This window comes from Ixodes scapularis, unplaced genomic scaffold, assembly GCF_016920785.2.
Source record: "Ixodes scapularis isolate PalLabHiFi unplaced genomic scaffold, ASM1692078v2 PGA_scaffold11__112_contigs__length_91849675, whole genome shotgun sequence".
In the NCBI taxonomy this organism is placed as follows: Eukaryota; Metazoa; Arthropoda; class Arachnida; order Ixodida; family Ixodidae; genus Ixodes; species Ixodes scapularis.
In genome coordinates, this window is record NW_024609837.1 from 3,718,933 (window position 1) to 3,736,155 (window position 17,223).

Consider the following 17,223-nt stretch of genomic DNA (forward strand, 5'->3'; position numbering starts at 1 on the left):
GCTCAATCCTCGCCGACAAAGACCAGGGAACGCGGAATGCGTTCCAAACATGGCGCAGACGCGGGGAACACTGGCACACTCCGTGTGTGGTTCGTGCTGTTGTCCTGCGTCACGCTGCTCTCGCCAGCACGTTTTGATAGGAGTTTCGCTGGAAGGCCGATCACGGAACGTCGCTGTGATCGGCCTTCCACGACCTCTGCTCTGGTCGATGGAAATAAGAGCAAAGCCAGACTTTTAACTTCGACGGTGTTCGTTTACGAATGTGATGACTTGGCTTCTACCGCGCTTTTTACGCACCATCGAACTTGTCGCTCGATAATAATAATCTAGGTCGTGAGGTCGGTGATGGGAACCATAAGAGGGTGCCACCAAAACATCTCGTTGCGACTGGACGGACCTACTTTATGAACTTTATTATATAACCTTAATGTTGTGTAATGCTCCCAGCATGTCACTCGCTGATGACGCTCGTCCATGTCGATCGTTCGTGACGCTCATTCCCGATGCTTGTTCATAACTCTTGTTCATAATGATTTTCTTATAGAAAACAACTCATAAAACAGAAAACGTTTAATGTATAGTTAGCAAGCAGCCACAAGAAGGAAAAAAAAATGTTTGATTTATCTTACTCTTACGTATAAAGTCGGTATGCGCAGAATGTGTTTGCACGGCATTCTTCAGGGATTGTGGTGGACAATGCAGTTCTAACACAAAATGTGCTTTATGGGTTGCTTTCTACGAGGAAATCTTCCTAATTAAGCGACCTTTATTTAACCAGCAAAGTTTATACATCAAGTTTGAGCCCCGGTGGTCCTTGAACCTGGGTCGATGGGGTGGTGGTCGCTAGGACAGCTGGTCTGGAAGCTCGTTGTAAGCAGTCGTCGTAACACAGGCCATCACACGTACGCGCTAATTTCCGGACCAGCCTTTGAGAGTTCGGTGATACGCCGCAATACGTCGACCTAGTCAGTCTCCCAGAAATATTGTAACTAAATAATGTAGGTAATGAGACTCCATATCCTAGTCCTACGGATAAGGTAGGGGAACCTGAAATGCGCGGCGTGGTATTTATCTGCGCCGGGTGTCAATTTAGGGGCTTTTCAGCACTCGAAAGTCGCAATAAATTCCGCTAAATTTAGCCAACTCGTGTCCCGCTAAATTTGGGGGCAACATTAAGCAGGAAGCATTTATTTATTCGCTAAATCGAGCAGGAAAACCTGAATTGGTGTGTAGTGAATAACCAGTTTAGTTCCATGGTAGCGTGAAATGTTCCGGGAGGAGAAAGGAGGGGTGCACTTACTGAATGACGTTGAAGTACTTGAGAACGTCTTCCCGCTCGCAAGTCTGCCAGTTCGACTTGTAGCCGAGCAGCACCACGTTGGGCTTCAGTTTGCCGACGCCCACCGACTGTTGACGCCGTTGCCGAAAAGAAAACAAAGAATATTATAATATCGCTTCAAAACGATTGACTGAAACGTCTTAAGCAGACGGAACCTCGAGGAACCCAAAGTAGAGTTGCGACGCTACGAAGCGGTGTCGAATCTGCAACATGTGTCCCTATAGAAGTCCCCGACGAAGTGGGAAAGGCAGGGCGCCTCTTTCGAACGCCTGGCCTTTAACAAGCGCTTGTTGCCTTTTGCTGCGCTTTAGCTTCACATGCACGTTCGACACTTGCGAGACGCTGAAGCGTTACCGAAGGCAGAAAGCTCGCGCCAAAGGTGGGACCTCTGAAACTCCTCACTGCGTTTCTCGTCCCATCAGTGTCCGTAGGGGATTTTAGGCAATTAATTCCCTAATTATCACTTTACACTCCTAAGCTGACATATACTGTAGTCAATAGCATTATCTCGAGGAAATACTCTTCTTATTTGAAGTGCGCTTTTTTCTTTCATTATTTTCAGTCCGTGGCGAAGCATCCTGCATCATCGATTGTCGTCGGCATATTCGAACAGCACGCATCTTGTCCGCCACTTCGGCGAGAGTTATAAGACAGATATTGTTCGCTACGGGTAATGTCAGGTCGCCATCAAATGACGTCGTTAGTATCAATAACGCTAAATCTCGTCGAGTAATTGCTATATAGTCTGCTACAGGTCAGGAGTTGCAGGACAAGCTTCTTTACTCAAGGTTCTCAACTCTTTTCACCTTATCAGAGCGAATGCTGGAAAGGAGGAAACCAGCAGGGGTCCGAGCTGCTCTTCTTAAACTTGTAACCGACCCTCAACAATAAAAAAAATGTTCATCTACCCATGTTCCGACGCCGTTGATGCCCCGATGACACTTGCCTGGAGCATGGAGCGAACGCCGTGGGTGAAGTCCTCGTCTTTTACCAGGGTATAGAAGGCCTTGATCTTGCGTCGCTGAAGCCAGGTGTTTGCCCGGGTTGCCAGCGCATTTCGGGAACGGTACGTTAGGCGGACCTGCCACGAAATTGGCACAAGGGGGATAAATGTAACTCGTAGGAATTCATCCTGCAACAACATAACCCTTTTATCATTCTGAAGTCTTACACTTCCAGTTGTTTAAACAAACCAAAATGGCTTAGTTGTTCTCCTAAATCTACAGAACATTTATGTTCTCTTACTTCAAACCTCAAAATCCAAAGTTTCAGTTTCAAGGCACGAATTTCTTAGCATAACCTGTTTGTAATTTTATCTAAAACCTCTACCCCTTCCCCCCACCCCCCTCTGATCATACATGCATGAAGTTTATAAAAAATCCTAGATTGGTTTTGCAGTTCACAACATGAGTTGGCCAAATAGTGCTAAGTAGAGTTATTATGAGGCAGTATTCTAGCCAGTCAGCTGGCACAGTATATGTACTGTAAAACCCTTTATTTTCGCGAATCGGTCACAGATGACATAATCGCGACCACTAAATTTCGCGAATTCCGGACGCCTGCATTAAAAATCTTAAGGACCGAAATTTTCGCGCGCCCTTAAATTTCGCGAATTCTTCAATTCGCGAAAATTGAGGGCTCGCGAACATTAAGGGTTTTACAGTATTTCAAATGGCAACTTATCTACATTCCTATGTAAATAATACTTCATAACATTCTCAAATTCAAAATTTGTAAGCATTCATAACTCGGGCATCTCCCTCGATTTAGGTAACTAGAGTGAGTTGTAAGTGGGTTGCTGAATAAAAAGTGTTAGGCATGCGTGAAAAGTGGGTTTTCAGTACAAAGCAAATACATGGCTTCCATTGACGTCACATCAGCCGCCATTACTCCAGGCCAAAATCTGGTGCCTGTTCCTTTTGCAACATACATTTGGCACCATCGAATTCCTTCTTCTCGGCAAGCTTAAGCTGCGGAAGGTACGGCTACAGGATTGGTATGGAGCAATGGAGTCTGGTACAGTGCCATATGATGTCACGTTCAAGGCATGTATAGTGTTTTGGGCCAAATATTTTTTTAAATCGATTATTTAATAGTTTTCCCAAGCCTGTCACTGCTGCACCATGCTAATGAAACTTCCACTTTCATGGTGCACCTTAGAATTACCTTAGAAATGAACAAGCTTCCCCTTGTTCATTTCTAAAGTAATTTTAATCCAACTTATATGGAGTGTGACCCTGGAAAGTTCAAAGTATACATTGGGATGACAAGTAAATGATGTAATTGACGTAAAATCAAACCTATAAGGATGCCCAGCTATGCCTAATCAGGGGTTTATAAATCTGTTTGCTATATGCAAACACTCTTTCTTCAATTTCAAATCTTAAAAAGCAAGAAAAAAATTTGAGTTAAATGTAATTAGGAACACAGGTTGTCATGGCATCTCACCTTAACATATACTGTTGCATAATAGTCAGTTTAATTTTTAAAAATTTTACTGCAATACATATCGACATTTCCAAAGTTTCAATTTATTTGGAAATACACAATGTGCGCGTGCATACCATCCCGCTTTTGAAAGTGTGATTTTTTCCTAAGTGCGCTAATGCAATATTTGTACTTTTCGAAGTGTTGGTCCACCCGACTGGGCGCACACTTGTTTGACGAAATTAACAACATGAGGGAATACTTTAGTTGCGCCCGCAAGAAGTGGGGCGAGGTGTTGTCATAACATAGCATTTTGTGCCTAATAAAGAAAAGAAAAACGAAGATTGGTCGCAGCGGGTTAGTCCCGTTAAGCGCGCTTCTTACCAAGCACGGGTGCACTGCGGAGAAGCGACACCCGCGCAAGCCAGCTCCGTGGGTGTTGCATCTCCGCAAGGCACCGGTGCTCGGTAAGAAGCGCACTCAACGGGGTTAACCCTCCACGATGAACACTTAGAGAGGTATTAATATCGCAGTTCATCTCGAAGCAAATATCAAATAGTGTAGTATTCGAAACTATTATTCGAAAGTTCTAATATTTGCACGATCCTAAAAATGTGTACGTACAGGGGTGATGTTGCCACAGATGAGAAGTGACAGCTTTTTGGTGATGCTGTACGCAAAGTCGACCAGCGGGGGCCTGTGGCTGGGGTCACCCGTCAGTACCAGGATCTGAGGCCTGTCATTGAAAGTTCGTCAGGGTCAAATTAAGAGGAAAGGATTTATCAAGGTCACATCAAGGTCAAATGAAGGACAAGTGCTGAAATTCAGTGCTCTGAGTCGCCACTTGGGTAACCTAAAAAAAGTGACTAGCACCAGTACGCCTACTCCCGTAAGAAAAAAATGATTTGTATGGTCAAGGGTAAAGTGGCAGTGATTATAGTATGTTCAAGTGAGGATAAAAACCAGTCTGAACAAGTTACATGAAAAATGGACCTGCATACACCCAGCATAGAGCACTGTCTCCCAGTTTTTGCATTCCGATCAGGGGCAGATCATGAAAAGCTAATGTTCTTAGAGAATGCACAAAGATGAAGACCTAGGACAGCGTATATCACTTTTGGCCATCATGAACTCCCGACCTACTGGGAGGCTTCTTGGAGTGTTTTGTTGTTTTTTTTTACTCTGCGCGGACCCCCATGAACACTCTCGAGGTCCTCTGGGGGGGTTTGCAGACAACAGTTTGAAAACCAATAAACTAAAATTTAGTCTGCCAAAAAAAGAAAATCTTGCCTGTAGTTTTTGACGTGTTCTTGGACCATATTGAGGCGGTACACGGCGCTCAGAGCGTCTTTGTATGTCTGAGCTTGGGTAGAGGAGCCCCAGTTCACATCTGCAAGAATTCAATCATTCTAGTGTCAATCAGTCACAAAAGGCAGCAACACAAGAATGCAATAAAAATATGGCATCACAAAAAAACAAAAAGTCTATTGCAGAGTTTAGGTCCAAGCGTCAGGTGAGGCCTTATATAAAGTATTACGTAATATATGACTTAATAAAAACATATCAAGTTAATGAATAGCTAAATGTGGTATAGTGTCTAAGTTTGACACCATAACAGAAACACCCTATAGGCAGTTCATCGAATACAGTGAGTTGATTGTTTTGTTATGGATTTATAAGCTCTCGCCAGTGACCCAACTTACTATAATCATAAAAAAAAATCTGTCAAAATTTCCTTTTTTCTAGTGATCCCATAAAAGTTTCAAAGATTAGTAAAGCATTAAGAATTCCGTGGCAAAATAAACTGTCTCTGCAACAACCCACCCCTTTTCATGTCACAACAAATTTTTAAACACACCAATTCTATGTATAAAGTCAGAATTATGCGGGATCTGCTTTCACTCAGTTTTATATACGTGTGCATCTTTGTTAGCTTCGTCTTGAATTGTTCGTACGTACACACACATACATATATACAGCTGAACATTTATATGCCATTTTCCAGCTATATCTAGTGGAAAAACCTTCCCCACTAAATTTAGCAGTTTATTTGTTTAATGTTTGGTCCGAACATTACACTCAAAAGGACAAAATCATGTGCTACATGCAAGTCTTGTTAACACGGACACCTCCGCACCCCCCAGCAATTATCCATAATGCGAGTCGTCCGTAATATTCAGATAAAATTCCTCCACATATTTACCCCGTTCGTCCGCTAAATTGTTGTCTATCTGGTGGGGTTATAATATCAACGGGGTCTGGCCATATCAACGAGACAAGACCGGATAGTGCATTCTGCGTTAAAACAGCTCACCAGGCTTTCTGTAGCTGATGTAGATGTAGAGGCCGAGGATGACAGCGAAGGTGATGAGTGCAGTCTGCCAGTTCATGATGAACATGACAAAAACGCACAGGATGGCTCCCACCAGGCTGAGCCACATGTTGTAGTACTTGAACGCCGGACGGAAGCCTGTCTCGCACACGTGGAAAGGAAAACAAACGGAGCACCATCAAAAACACTGCTTACGAAAATCGGACCCTGGGGGTCCGATTTTCGTCACCGAAAGATCCAATTGCCTCTCGGGCCAGATCTGATTTGCCTCTCTAGGGGTGAGCCCAAATGGCGTTCGTCTGCTAACGCGAGTAAAGTACAGTCTCTCCATTACGAAGCCCCATTAGCAGACGAAAATAGGAAGAGAAAACATCGTTCATCGTCTGCTAACAAACCAGAAAAAATTACAAGAATATCCATTAGTGGATTCTAATGGAATGTGTTAGCCTGACCCTTTAAAACGCCACACATATACCCCTTTTGAAAACGCTTACGCTGATTTCACTTTCCTCTTTTGGCTTTCTATTTTGCTTCCTCTATTTTTTTATGCCACTTTTGGCCTTGTTACGAGGTCAGTGTTAGCGTTTGCCAAAAAGGGATGTGTGTGGCGTTTCTCAAGAGTCATGCTGGTGAATTCCGTAATATCCACCAATGAACTTTACTGTAATTGTTTTCATCCCTTTTCTGTACTCTGCTTGTCATAGTGAGTCGACGCCCTTGGATACGGTTATCCATATCACTCGTGGAAAGAACCACATCCATAACACTCGTGGAAGGAAGCACCTCCATATCACTAGTTGAGGGAACCGTATCCATTGTTTTAACCATACACACACATCACAGCTTACACACCGCTATTACAAAAGCCCAGAGCGAAGAACAACGGTGGCGGCAGAGTGGCGACTGAGCACGCCCGCATTCCACCGCGCCGCAGCGCAACACCTCCTTGATAAGAAAGCCGTAGTGCTGAATGAGACAGCATCACTGGAGAAGGCCAATGCTGGGCACAGATTTGACACAGCGATTGTGTCAATGTTGGGCTCAAACTTGACTCGAAGCCAAGCGACGACACAGCACTCGTTTCCAATCTTTGCCCAGCGTTGACCTTTCCTGATTACGCCATCTTGTTCAGCAATACAGCTTCCCTATCTAGGAGGTGTTGCACAGCGCCTCCGCCTTTCTGGCTCCGCACCAGCTGTGCGCATGACTTTGCCGAAAACAAAGGGGCTCATTTCGACAAAAACCCGGCGGCGTCTGTCAGTTTGTCAGCGTCGAGGAGAGAGGGAGAGTTTGACGCGTGCTGACGTCAACGTTTCAGAACAATAAGAGCGTCGCACGCGTCACCCTCTTCCCTCCTTTTCCCTCTCTCAATGGTGCTCACAAATGAAAGACATTGCCGGGTTTTCGCCAAAACGAGCGTTCTAATATTAACACATTAAAAGTTGATCGCCTGCTACGAACCGAGCATTGTGGGAAAGCAGGATCGCAAGCGGGCTGAAATTGTCATCGTCTGCTATTTCAGATTGGAAGCCATTGACAACCCGTGCTTCGTTACCAAACCTCAAGTAGTTCTGCTGCCATGCACAAGCTGAGATCAACCGGTGGATGAGGATGTACTAAGCACAAGCACATCAAAGACAAACAGTCTTCTTTCACCATTTCTGTGTTGGTGAGGCATTCTCGTTAAGGTGCGGTCCAATCTTGACCTTGCTAACTGATAAAAAAAATATCATCCGTTTATTACACGCAGCCTGTGGCAAAACGTCAAAATCAGCAGCCGACAATGCTCTTGCTCTCACCACAACCAAAATCGGACCCCTTGACCTATCAGTAGCCCATGCTGGTGCTCTGGGAAATAAAGCCGTACTGATTAACAAGTGCACCCATATTGGATGACAGAAGAACAGTATACATTGGTGAGAAGTTGGTAATTGGGATAGTTGGTTCATAGTTTAAAAAGTATAAAAGCGCCAGAAACATCAAGGACACAAAGGAAAAGAAAAAAGTGCCAATTGTATTGTCTTACTTTGCATTGGTCCTTGTTGTTTTTGGCACCTTTACTTTTAGTATACAGGTGGTATTCCAAAACTATATTTTTGGCACTTTGGTACCTTTTCAGGCACAAGTATGCAGTAATACTGTCAAGTGAGTTGTTGGGGCTTCAACATTTTCTTAAATAAAGAGACAGCAGATCCTGCTCAAGAGAGTTGTTGGGGCTTCAACATTTTCTTAAATAAAGAGACAGCAGATGCTGCTCAAGCTATAGCCAAGTTATGGAAATCTTGTTTTAATAAAATGTAATCCGTCTTCATAGTCAAGATATTTTTTATAATGGTGTGCTATATATGAAAATTTGATAGAAAGGTGGAGAAAAGAGTGTAAAGACGATGTGCATTGACAATCACTTGACTGAATTAAACCTGTGTGTATGTATACTACATACTTCTCTATTCTAACAGCAGAAAATACAACTAAAACATTTGCTTTATAAAAGGTTAAAAAACATTTTTCGAAATATTTGAAGTAAGAACATTTATGTCCCTGAAATGTGTACTTTCCTGTGAGCGCTCATGAGTACTGCAGTGAAGCTGCACCTGCGGCATGGGTGCGCGCCGGCAAAGCAACGCTTTGCCGGCGCGCACCCATGCCGCGAGGGGAAGTGCACTCAACAAAGCAAATCTTGGAAATAATTTTAGAATCTGAATTTTCTAAAATTTTTATTAGATCCGAGTGTGAAACCATATGCACCACTAGTAGGACTGTACGAATGGTGGTTTGATTTGAATACTACTGCAGCATTCACAACCTTCACAGTCCTAGGCAGAACCACGACCTATTGGCTCTCTTTGCGTCATCAAAGCTAGGGACGACACGACGCTGCACTACTCAGTTTCAAGCAGCATTTACACATCCCTAACCACTATATAAACTGATATTAGAAAGTTTAAAATCAATTCATGCCTGACTACCCTATACACAATCTACGCAGTGTGCATAGATGCATCAAAAACAACTGTCAATGGAATGGTTTTTGCAATCGCATTCTCTAATCTGAGCTGGGATCCCAAAACCTTTCTCAGACATACGACTAATGTTGAGTGCAAACTCACCTGGGGACTTGGCGTAGGAAGCGTGAAAGCAAGAAAAGTTTATCAGGGAGTATGCAGCCATAAAGAAATTGGATATGATGGGTGCAATGGCGTTCAGCTCGCCTGTCGAAAAAGAAGGGAAAATATTTTTTTAAAGTTGAATGACATGAGCACGGCACCCCAATTATTCGAGAAAGAGGACCATGAAAAACACAACACTAGCAATGTGCGGCGATGTGTTTACAAGTAACAACATAAACTAAGATAAAGATGGCAGACCTTTGTTTATGAATGTGCAGTATAATAGGAGAGGTAAAGGAAAATGTGGAAACACTTGTGGCGCACGGACATGTGGCACACGGGACATCAGAATTAAATGCCAGTTTGTACTGGCACTCAATTTTTGGCACACATTTTATCGTTAATATATTTCTTTTACAGATGATTTGTCAGGAGGTTTAGGACCACTCCATTAAGTAACTCTACAGTTTTGATTCATTGACTCAATCATTTATAAGTTACTATAGTTTACCATATATTTGACAAGTGTGGATTTTGCATCAAGTTAGACTTAACTTGAGTGCTTAATTGTTGACTGTTTGCACTGTCAGTAAGCATATTCATTATTAATATTTAATACATGACAGAATAAACTAGTACGTAGGATGAACTGATTCTTAATTCATTTATGTCTGAAACTTAGCGAACAATTATACAGCAGTTTGCAAAGTGGTGTCACTTAATATCCTAGTCAAACATTTATAGCAAAATCAATTCAGAAACTAAGAAAAAGTTCACAATATTAGTGCTACACCATATCAGCAGCAAAACTGCTCATGTGATCCTTAAAGATTGCCACCAGCTTAACTATACTGCAAACAAAAGTAGAGATAAGCCTGTAGTAAAAGTAGCAAGTTTTTAATGAAAGCCTGTAGCAAAAGTAGTATGCTTGAAGTAAAGTAGCAAGCACATAATAAAAGTACACAAAAAGCTTGTAGGTAATACATTTCTCAAAAAAATACATATCTAAAATAAATAAACAAATATAATACAGGTCTTAAGCTGAACAGATAAAATAAAATACTGATTTAATAAATATTTTGTTTCGCAAATTGATTTGATCATAGTCATGTTTCACTGCGGCACTAGTTTCACTGTAATTACTGGCTGGGCACACTCACCAATGGCAACACATCCAAGGGCAATGGCGCAGGCAAGGAGGTAGCCGCGCCGTGGTTCGTTGCTCTTGCCATAACCCTTGGCAAAAATGTGGATGTGTGGGAAGATCCTGTCCTTGCACAGAGCCTACCAGAAGAACAATGCGTCATTATAAACACACGGTGGAAGCGTCACGTCTGCTGTCACCATCCAAAGCAAAGCACACGTGAAGGCACGCAGCCTAATGTCACCATCCTATATTCTGTTTTATACTTAGTGAACAATGCAGTCAAAGCTGCTGGTGCCAGCATATGGTTGGATCTTGCAGATTACTTGCACGCGTTCTCGCATAAATGAAACCGTAGATGGAGCCACGATCTAGTGCCAATAGCTTTGACAGCACTGCGTACTATGTATAAAATGGAGTATAAGCAAAGCGCACGTACGAAGTCACTCCAACAGGAAACAAACTTCCACCGTAACACAGTCAACGCCAAAAGCTTGCGCCGAGACACTCTTTTTTGTGTTCCAGAACAAGAACGAAAAAGGAGTGTCACATCTCATGACACCACCCTAAGCAAAGCAGATGTGAAGGCACCCTATCGATTCCTATGCAAAAGAAAGAAACTTACCTGGAACACTTTGGGGGCGCTGACCAAGCTGGCCAGGGCAGAGGAGAGCGTGGCAGCAAAGATGCCGGCATAAACAAGAGGTCCGAAGGCAGACACCAGCTCCATCACCTGAAACAGGACGGTACACAGGATTATATAAGGTAGAGGACAACCCCCCTTGCCGGCCTCGCTGAAAGATGCAGTTGAAAACTGAACCCATCCAGTTAGTTTTCAAGCTTCACCTGCATTCAGTCTAACCCTCATGATAACAGGAACTCCCAATCAAAGGAACCAATTTGGAACGTCTGTTCAGATTCTTAGGAACCATGAAACCTCTTTCCTCGATTTTTCTAAATACTGCGTGAACATAATCATGACGTTCATAGATGAAAGACGGGCATTCGGCTTCAAGCTTAGCGAACTAACCGTCTCTCCCAAGTCGTTGCCAGGCCAAGTTGCGAGGTGTACTTTTGCCCAACCTCTCTGCCAATATGCATCACAGCCATGGGATTGGGTTGGTGATGTCATTAAGTTAGTAAGCTTTCCCAAACGAAACTGAGGGAAAAAAAGCAGGCTCTAATTTTCAGAATTTCACACCATATATTGCATTTCTACCTCCTTGTCTGTTCCACTGCGTGATATGTTAAAAAGTAAAAATATGTTCCATGCACGGGATCAGTGTGGAAAACATGTGACATGTATGGTATGAGCATGTGGCATATGTTACATGTAGATGAATATGGGACAGGTAGAAAACATACAAACATAGTATGTGTGACAGAACCCTCTCATAATAAACTCAGAAATTTTATTAAATGAGCTTGTTTTGTTTTGAGCTGTTTGACTTTATTTATTTTAATGGGTTTGAACAACGTAACACCATCCAGAATTCAGCTGGAAATGTGCTTGACCTTGTATTAGTTTCTACTCCAATCAACTATATTTCGCCAATCACTGACCCCTTAACACGTGTTGACCATTTCCATCCGCCTTTCGCTGTGTCATTTTGTTTTCCGCTGCGTAAACAGGCCCTATGCAGCTATGAGTACTTACTGTACAGCAGTGGCGATTACTTGAATATGTACAAGTACTTTCAGTGCTATGACTGGAAACCTATCCTGAATAACAAGTGCGCTGATTCAGCTGCTGAGGCACTTACAGAAGTGGTCTCGAGCGCGATAAATGACTTCGTGCCTAAACGTGTTTCGAGACTAAACAAGTACCCTGCGTGGTTCTCAAAGGAATTAAGAAGTTGCTTGAGACGTAAGCTTCATTATCACCGTCTTTTTAAAAGGTCGGGATTGAACAAGTGGTACGCAAAATTTAGTGACTGTCGTGCTTTGGCAAAATGGCTTTTTAAAAAAGACGAAAGTGCACATTTGCATGGGCTTGAGTCTGACATGTACGCCAAGCCTCAAAACTTTTGGAAATATGTACCGACAAAAAAGAAGCGGAATAGTAGCGTGGCACCGATGCGAAATAGTTCTGGCTATACGTGTGATTCAATTGAAATTGCCAACATGTTTGCTGAGCATTTTAAATCATGTTTTTCATCAGCATCTGTCCCTGACAATAACGCGACGTGCCATGGCACATCTGATTTTCTGTCTTTTATCCCAATTGACGAACCTGAAATCAGGGAAAGCATTCGTAATATGAAATCGAAGCTGTCTGCTGGTTCAGATGGAATTCCAAGTTTTATTGTGAAAGGGTGTGCCGAACTGCTAACTCCTGTCTTATTACACATATTTAATTTATCGATACATTCAGGAATATTTCCTTCTATCTGGAAACGCTCTGTTGTTGTTCCGATTCATAAAGCAGGGGACCCTAGTACTGTAAACAACTATCGTCCCGTTTCATTGTTGTGCAGTTTTTCCAAAGTTTTTGAAATTATAATGCATAAACGTCTGTAAAGGCACTTTAGACATAAAATGAACCCAGAACAACATGGATTTCTGAAGGGTAAGTCGGTTGAAACCAATCTATGCTCTTTTTTAGATTATGCCGTTCCATTGGTTTGCAACCGCGAGCAAGTCGACGTAATATACTTTGATATGATGAAGGCATTCGACAAGGTTAATCACAGCACACTTCTGACGAAACTAGATAGCTATGGTTTGTGCTTGACTTACTGCCAATGGTTCAAAAGTTATCTTACATGTCGTACAAATTATGTTTGTGTGTCAGGATCCATGTCCGATTATTTTTCATCGCCTTCTGGAGTACCCCAAGGAAGCAACCTGGGTCCACTATTATTTTTGATGTTTGTGAATGACATTTCGCTCTGTGCGAAAAATTCAAAAGTGCTCTTGTATGCGGATGACATCAAACTGTTTCGACGTGTACAATCTCACTCCGATTGCGTACTTCTTCAGGAGGACGCATTGCAAATTTCACAGTGGTGTGCAAAGAATTATCTTCCACTGAACGAACAAAAAACAAGAACAATGGCTCTCACTAGAAAGCGTGATTCGCTTGCATTTTCCTACACAATAGGTGGCAGCGTCATCACCCGAGTCGTCGTCATTCGTGATCTTGGAATTTTTATTGATTCATCGTTAAATTTTAATCATCACGTTTTAACTATCTGCAACGCCTCTTTTAGAAACCTTGGGGCGATATCTCGTTTCACGAGAAAGTTTTCTTCGCCTGTTTGTCTTGTGCGTTTATTTTGTTGCCTAGTGCGTACGAAGCTGGAGTATGCTTCTTCTGTATGGAACTGCATTAACCTCACTGCATCATGCTGTATTGAGCGTGTTCAAAAACGCTTCATAGGCATAATTTACGACAGATATTTCGACCGTACTTGCTACTACAGCTACGAACAATTACTTAAAAAACTTGGGTTGTGTACGTTACTCGATAGAAGACGATTACGTGATCTAATGTTTTTACATAAGGTTGTAAACGGTGCTGTTGACTCACCACTTTTGTTAAGCACTGTCTGTTTTCACGCTCCCTTGCGGTCCAATCGATTTCAAAGTCCTTTTTACCCGTCTGCTTTGAATGTCGCGTCACCACTAACAAGAATGCAACTTGAATTTAACAGACTGGATCAATCTGCTGTAGATATCTTTAGCGACCTGATTGTTTTTCGACATAGGCTTGAGTCAATTATTTGTACATAGTCACGACCTTGTTTTGTTGCCTGCATTTATCCTTGATGACGAGCGGTGTACCACTATTTAGGCCTTGTGCTGTTTTTGGACACCCTACAAAATAAAGATTATTATTGTTGTATATGTATTGGAGTTTGTCATAAGTGGAGTGGCATATTCGCCCTACTAAATATTTAGTGACTTCTTTTTATATTTGTCATTTACTTTTGAATATTAATTTGCATACTTGTTTGCTGTTTCCCTTACTTTTGCTCGGTCTGCAATTCGGAATGTTCTGGCATGGCATTAGCACCAGGCCAGAAACATACCGAAAAGTATTAAACATATGAGCCACCCATCAGCTTATACCGAACTGTTGTATACAAAAAAGAAATGCAGTACACTACGAGACGACAGCTGGCGTTGGCTAACACATTTCTTTGTGGTACGTTCCTGGTCCCTGTTCTGGAATGATGATAACGGCAACAGTATTACGGTAATACTGGATGGGAAGATGAATGATAGTGGCTGTACCGTTTGCAAAGTGTAGTAGGTTATGCTAGCTAGCCTGTAACATCCCAATGTTGCTTGCACTACCCCTGAAACAAATCAATCACAACTGCAGCTACCCGCATTGAGAAACAGTACCACGGTAATGCTAGAGATGGATGATAATGGCTCTACTATTTGTAAAGGGCAGCAGCTTGTGCCACCTAGCAAATGACATCCCAAAGTTACCTGCACTACCTATACGAAACAATCAATCAAAACCGTGGCTATGTGCATCGAGCCACACATGTGGTATGTTCCAAATTCGCTTACGGCAACAGTATTATGGCAATGCTAGATGGATGGATGATTGTGGGTGTACTACTTGTAATCGGTAGCAGCTTGCCCACCTAGCCTATGACATTTCAATATTGCCTGCACCACATCTGAAACAAATCAACCAAGACCATGGCTACGCGTATCGAGCCACACGTGTGGTGCTTTCAAGGCTCGGTTCCGGCATAGCAGTAATGGTAATGGTATTGGGCGATTGCTGGATGGACGAATAGATGATAGCGGCTGTACGCTTTGTAAAGGGAGGTAGCTTGCACCACCTAGCCTATGACGTCCCAAAGACCTTTCCTACAAATTAACCAGAACCCGTAGCAGCACAGATGTGCTGAAAACGTCCTCGAGATGTTCTAACGTTCCACGGATATCCAGTGGACGTTCATCGAGCAACATTTTTTACAACCCACCTGACTGTCGTAGAGCAGGCCGTACTCGCATCCCCCGGTGATGGTGCAGTTGCGGATGTCCTCCATGGTGCCGTTGATTGGGGGTATGCCCGTGGCCTCTCGCAAGGTCACGGACCCAGCCATGGCCGCAAAGAACATGTATGAGATGGTCGTGACAATGATGGCCAGATAGGTGCCCTTGGGGATGGCCGTCTGGGGGTCCTGAAACAGCAATGTGGGACATCAACACTCTGCCAAGCTGCCTCTGAGGCATCTGAGACAATGTGTTATGTGAGCATGGTAAAGGCCAAGGATGTGGCATGGTGGTGATCGGATGCATTCAATGTTACCAGAGTGTCGCTTTCCACTGAATCTGTCTCTTTTTATCTGGTTTCGACATTTACCAGGCTAAATTGCATAGGGAAAGTGTTCCTAAGGAGGGTGAGGAAAATGTGCCTAGAGAACCCTAGGGATCTCAAGGCATGAAGAAAATGTCCCTGGGGAACGCTAGGGATTGTAGAGAAAATGAGGCGTTTACAAATCTCTGTAATGTGAAATTAGAGCGCAGCTCTTGAGAAGCAGGAGGGGAGAATATGCCCCTCCTCTTCCTCTGCCCATCCTCCCCCTGCTCCTCCTCCCCTCCTTCCCCCATGTACCCTCCCATCCTCCTTTTCCCACAGTTTCCCCACTAAATTTAGACGGAAAATTGATGCCTCGTGACCTCAACACCAATTCAGTTTCCCCGCTAAATTTAGCGGGGAAAATGATGTCACATGACTTCGTGTCACATCACCCATGAAAAAATCCGATTTCTCCGCTAGATTTAGCAGGAAAATTTACGTCATGTGACCTCATGACTAATTCGATTTCCCGCTAAATTTAGCGGGGCGGGCACCCAAGAGCTACACTCTAAAACTGTCCTTAGGGTGGAAGTGTGGAGAAAGTACTTAGGGAATGCTAGGGACTGTAAGGAAAGTGTCCAAGGGAAACTATAAGGACTGTAGAAAAAGTTTTCCTAGGGAGAGGGAAAAGGGTCCCTGGGGAACCCTAGAGAATGTAGAAAAAATGTCCCTGGGGAGCCCAAGGGATCGTAGAGAAAGTTTCCGTTGAAAGGGAGTGTGGAGAAGGTATATAATAACCCTAGGAAGCACAGGGTAAGTGTGCAATGTAAACATAGAGGAGGTGTACCATGTAAACCCTAAGGGCTAGAGAAAATGTCTCAGGGAGTGTGGGGAAAGAGTCCCTAGCAAACTCTTGGGAGTTCAGAAAGATTGTCCTAAGGAATGAAGGATAGGAATTTAAGGGAAGTGTCTCTGGAAAACCCTAGGGAGTGTAAGGAAATGTCCCTAGAACCTCTAGGAAGTAAGGGAAGGTGTCCCTAGAGACCCCTAGGGAATGCACAAAAAGTGTCCCTCTAGCATTTTTCCTTCTCTCTCTGACGTTTTTTTAGTTCCCCTGGAAAATTGTATACCAGGCATATGTGTTCCTTTCTATGGCAAGAATCTCTGCTCTATACTTGCAGAATTTCAAGTAGTAAAATATTTCCACTCTCTCACACACATACAGTCAATACCAAAAGCTCCAAACAGTTCATTATAAAATAGAAACAAGCCGAAAATACATTCTGCAGCAATCTCCCATTGTAATTCACAATTTTAGAGTCAAAGTAGTCAACTGGATTTTGAATAGTAAATATGTGGAGCGCAAGTTCGTCTGCTTCTTGCACAGGGGGTGCGATGTTGGCAGAACACCAAACTCTTATTGGCTGATTGAAAAAAAAATAGTGAGTAAACCTCAAGGAATCCAGCATTCAGGTCTACCCCTTATCCTTTGAATCAAAGCCAATCTGAGCTTGGCGTCATTCTGACATCACCGCAACTCCTATGCAAGAAGCAGACGACTTGCTCTCTGCACTGGAATCAGTAATTGCAACATTTGCA

General features: G+C 43.0%; 1 protein-coding gene across 1 annotated transcript in view; it reads right to left on the bottom strand.

The window, feature by feature from the left end:
- Window positions 1-17,223, bottom strand: part of LOC8023778 (solute carrier family 12 member 2) — a 119,912-nt gene that overhangs the window by 10,304 nt on the left and 92,385 nt on the right. Inside the window, exons 9-17 of the mRNA XM_040209210.2 lie at window positions 15,305-15,505; window positions 10,978-11,085; window positions 10,369-10,492; window positions 9,209-9,310; window positions 6,081-6,236; window positions 5,057-5,156; window positions 4,391-4,502; window positions 2,286-2,420; window positions 1,301-1,407 (exon numbers count right to left, since the gene is read on the bottom strand). Coding sequence (XP_040065144.1) covers window positions 1,301-1,407; window positions 2,286-2,420; window positions 4,391-4,502; window positions 5,057-5,156; window positions 6,081-6,236; window positions 9,209-9,310; window positions 10,369-10,492; window positions 10,978-11,085; window positions 15,305-15,505 — 1,145 coding nt within the window. The remainder of the gene's footprint in view (window positions 1-1,300; window positions 1,408-2,285; window positions 2,421-4,390; window positions 4,503-5,056; window positions 5,157-6,080; window positions 6,237-9,208; window positions 9,311-10,368; window positions 10,493-10,977; window positions 11,086-15,304; window positions 15,506-17,223) is intronic.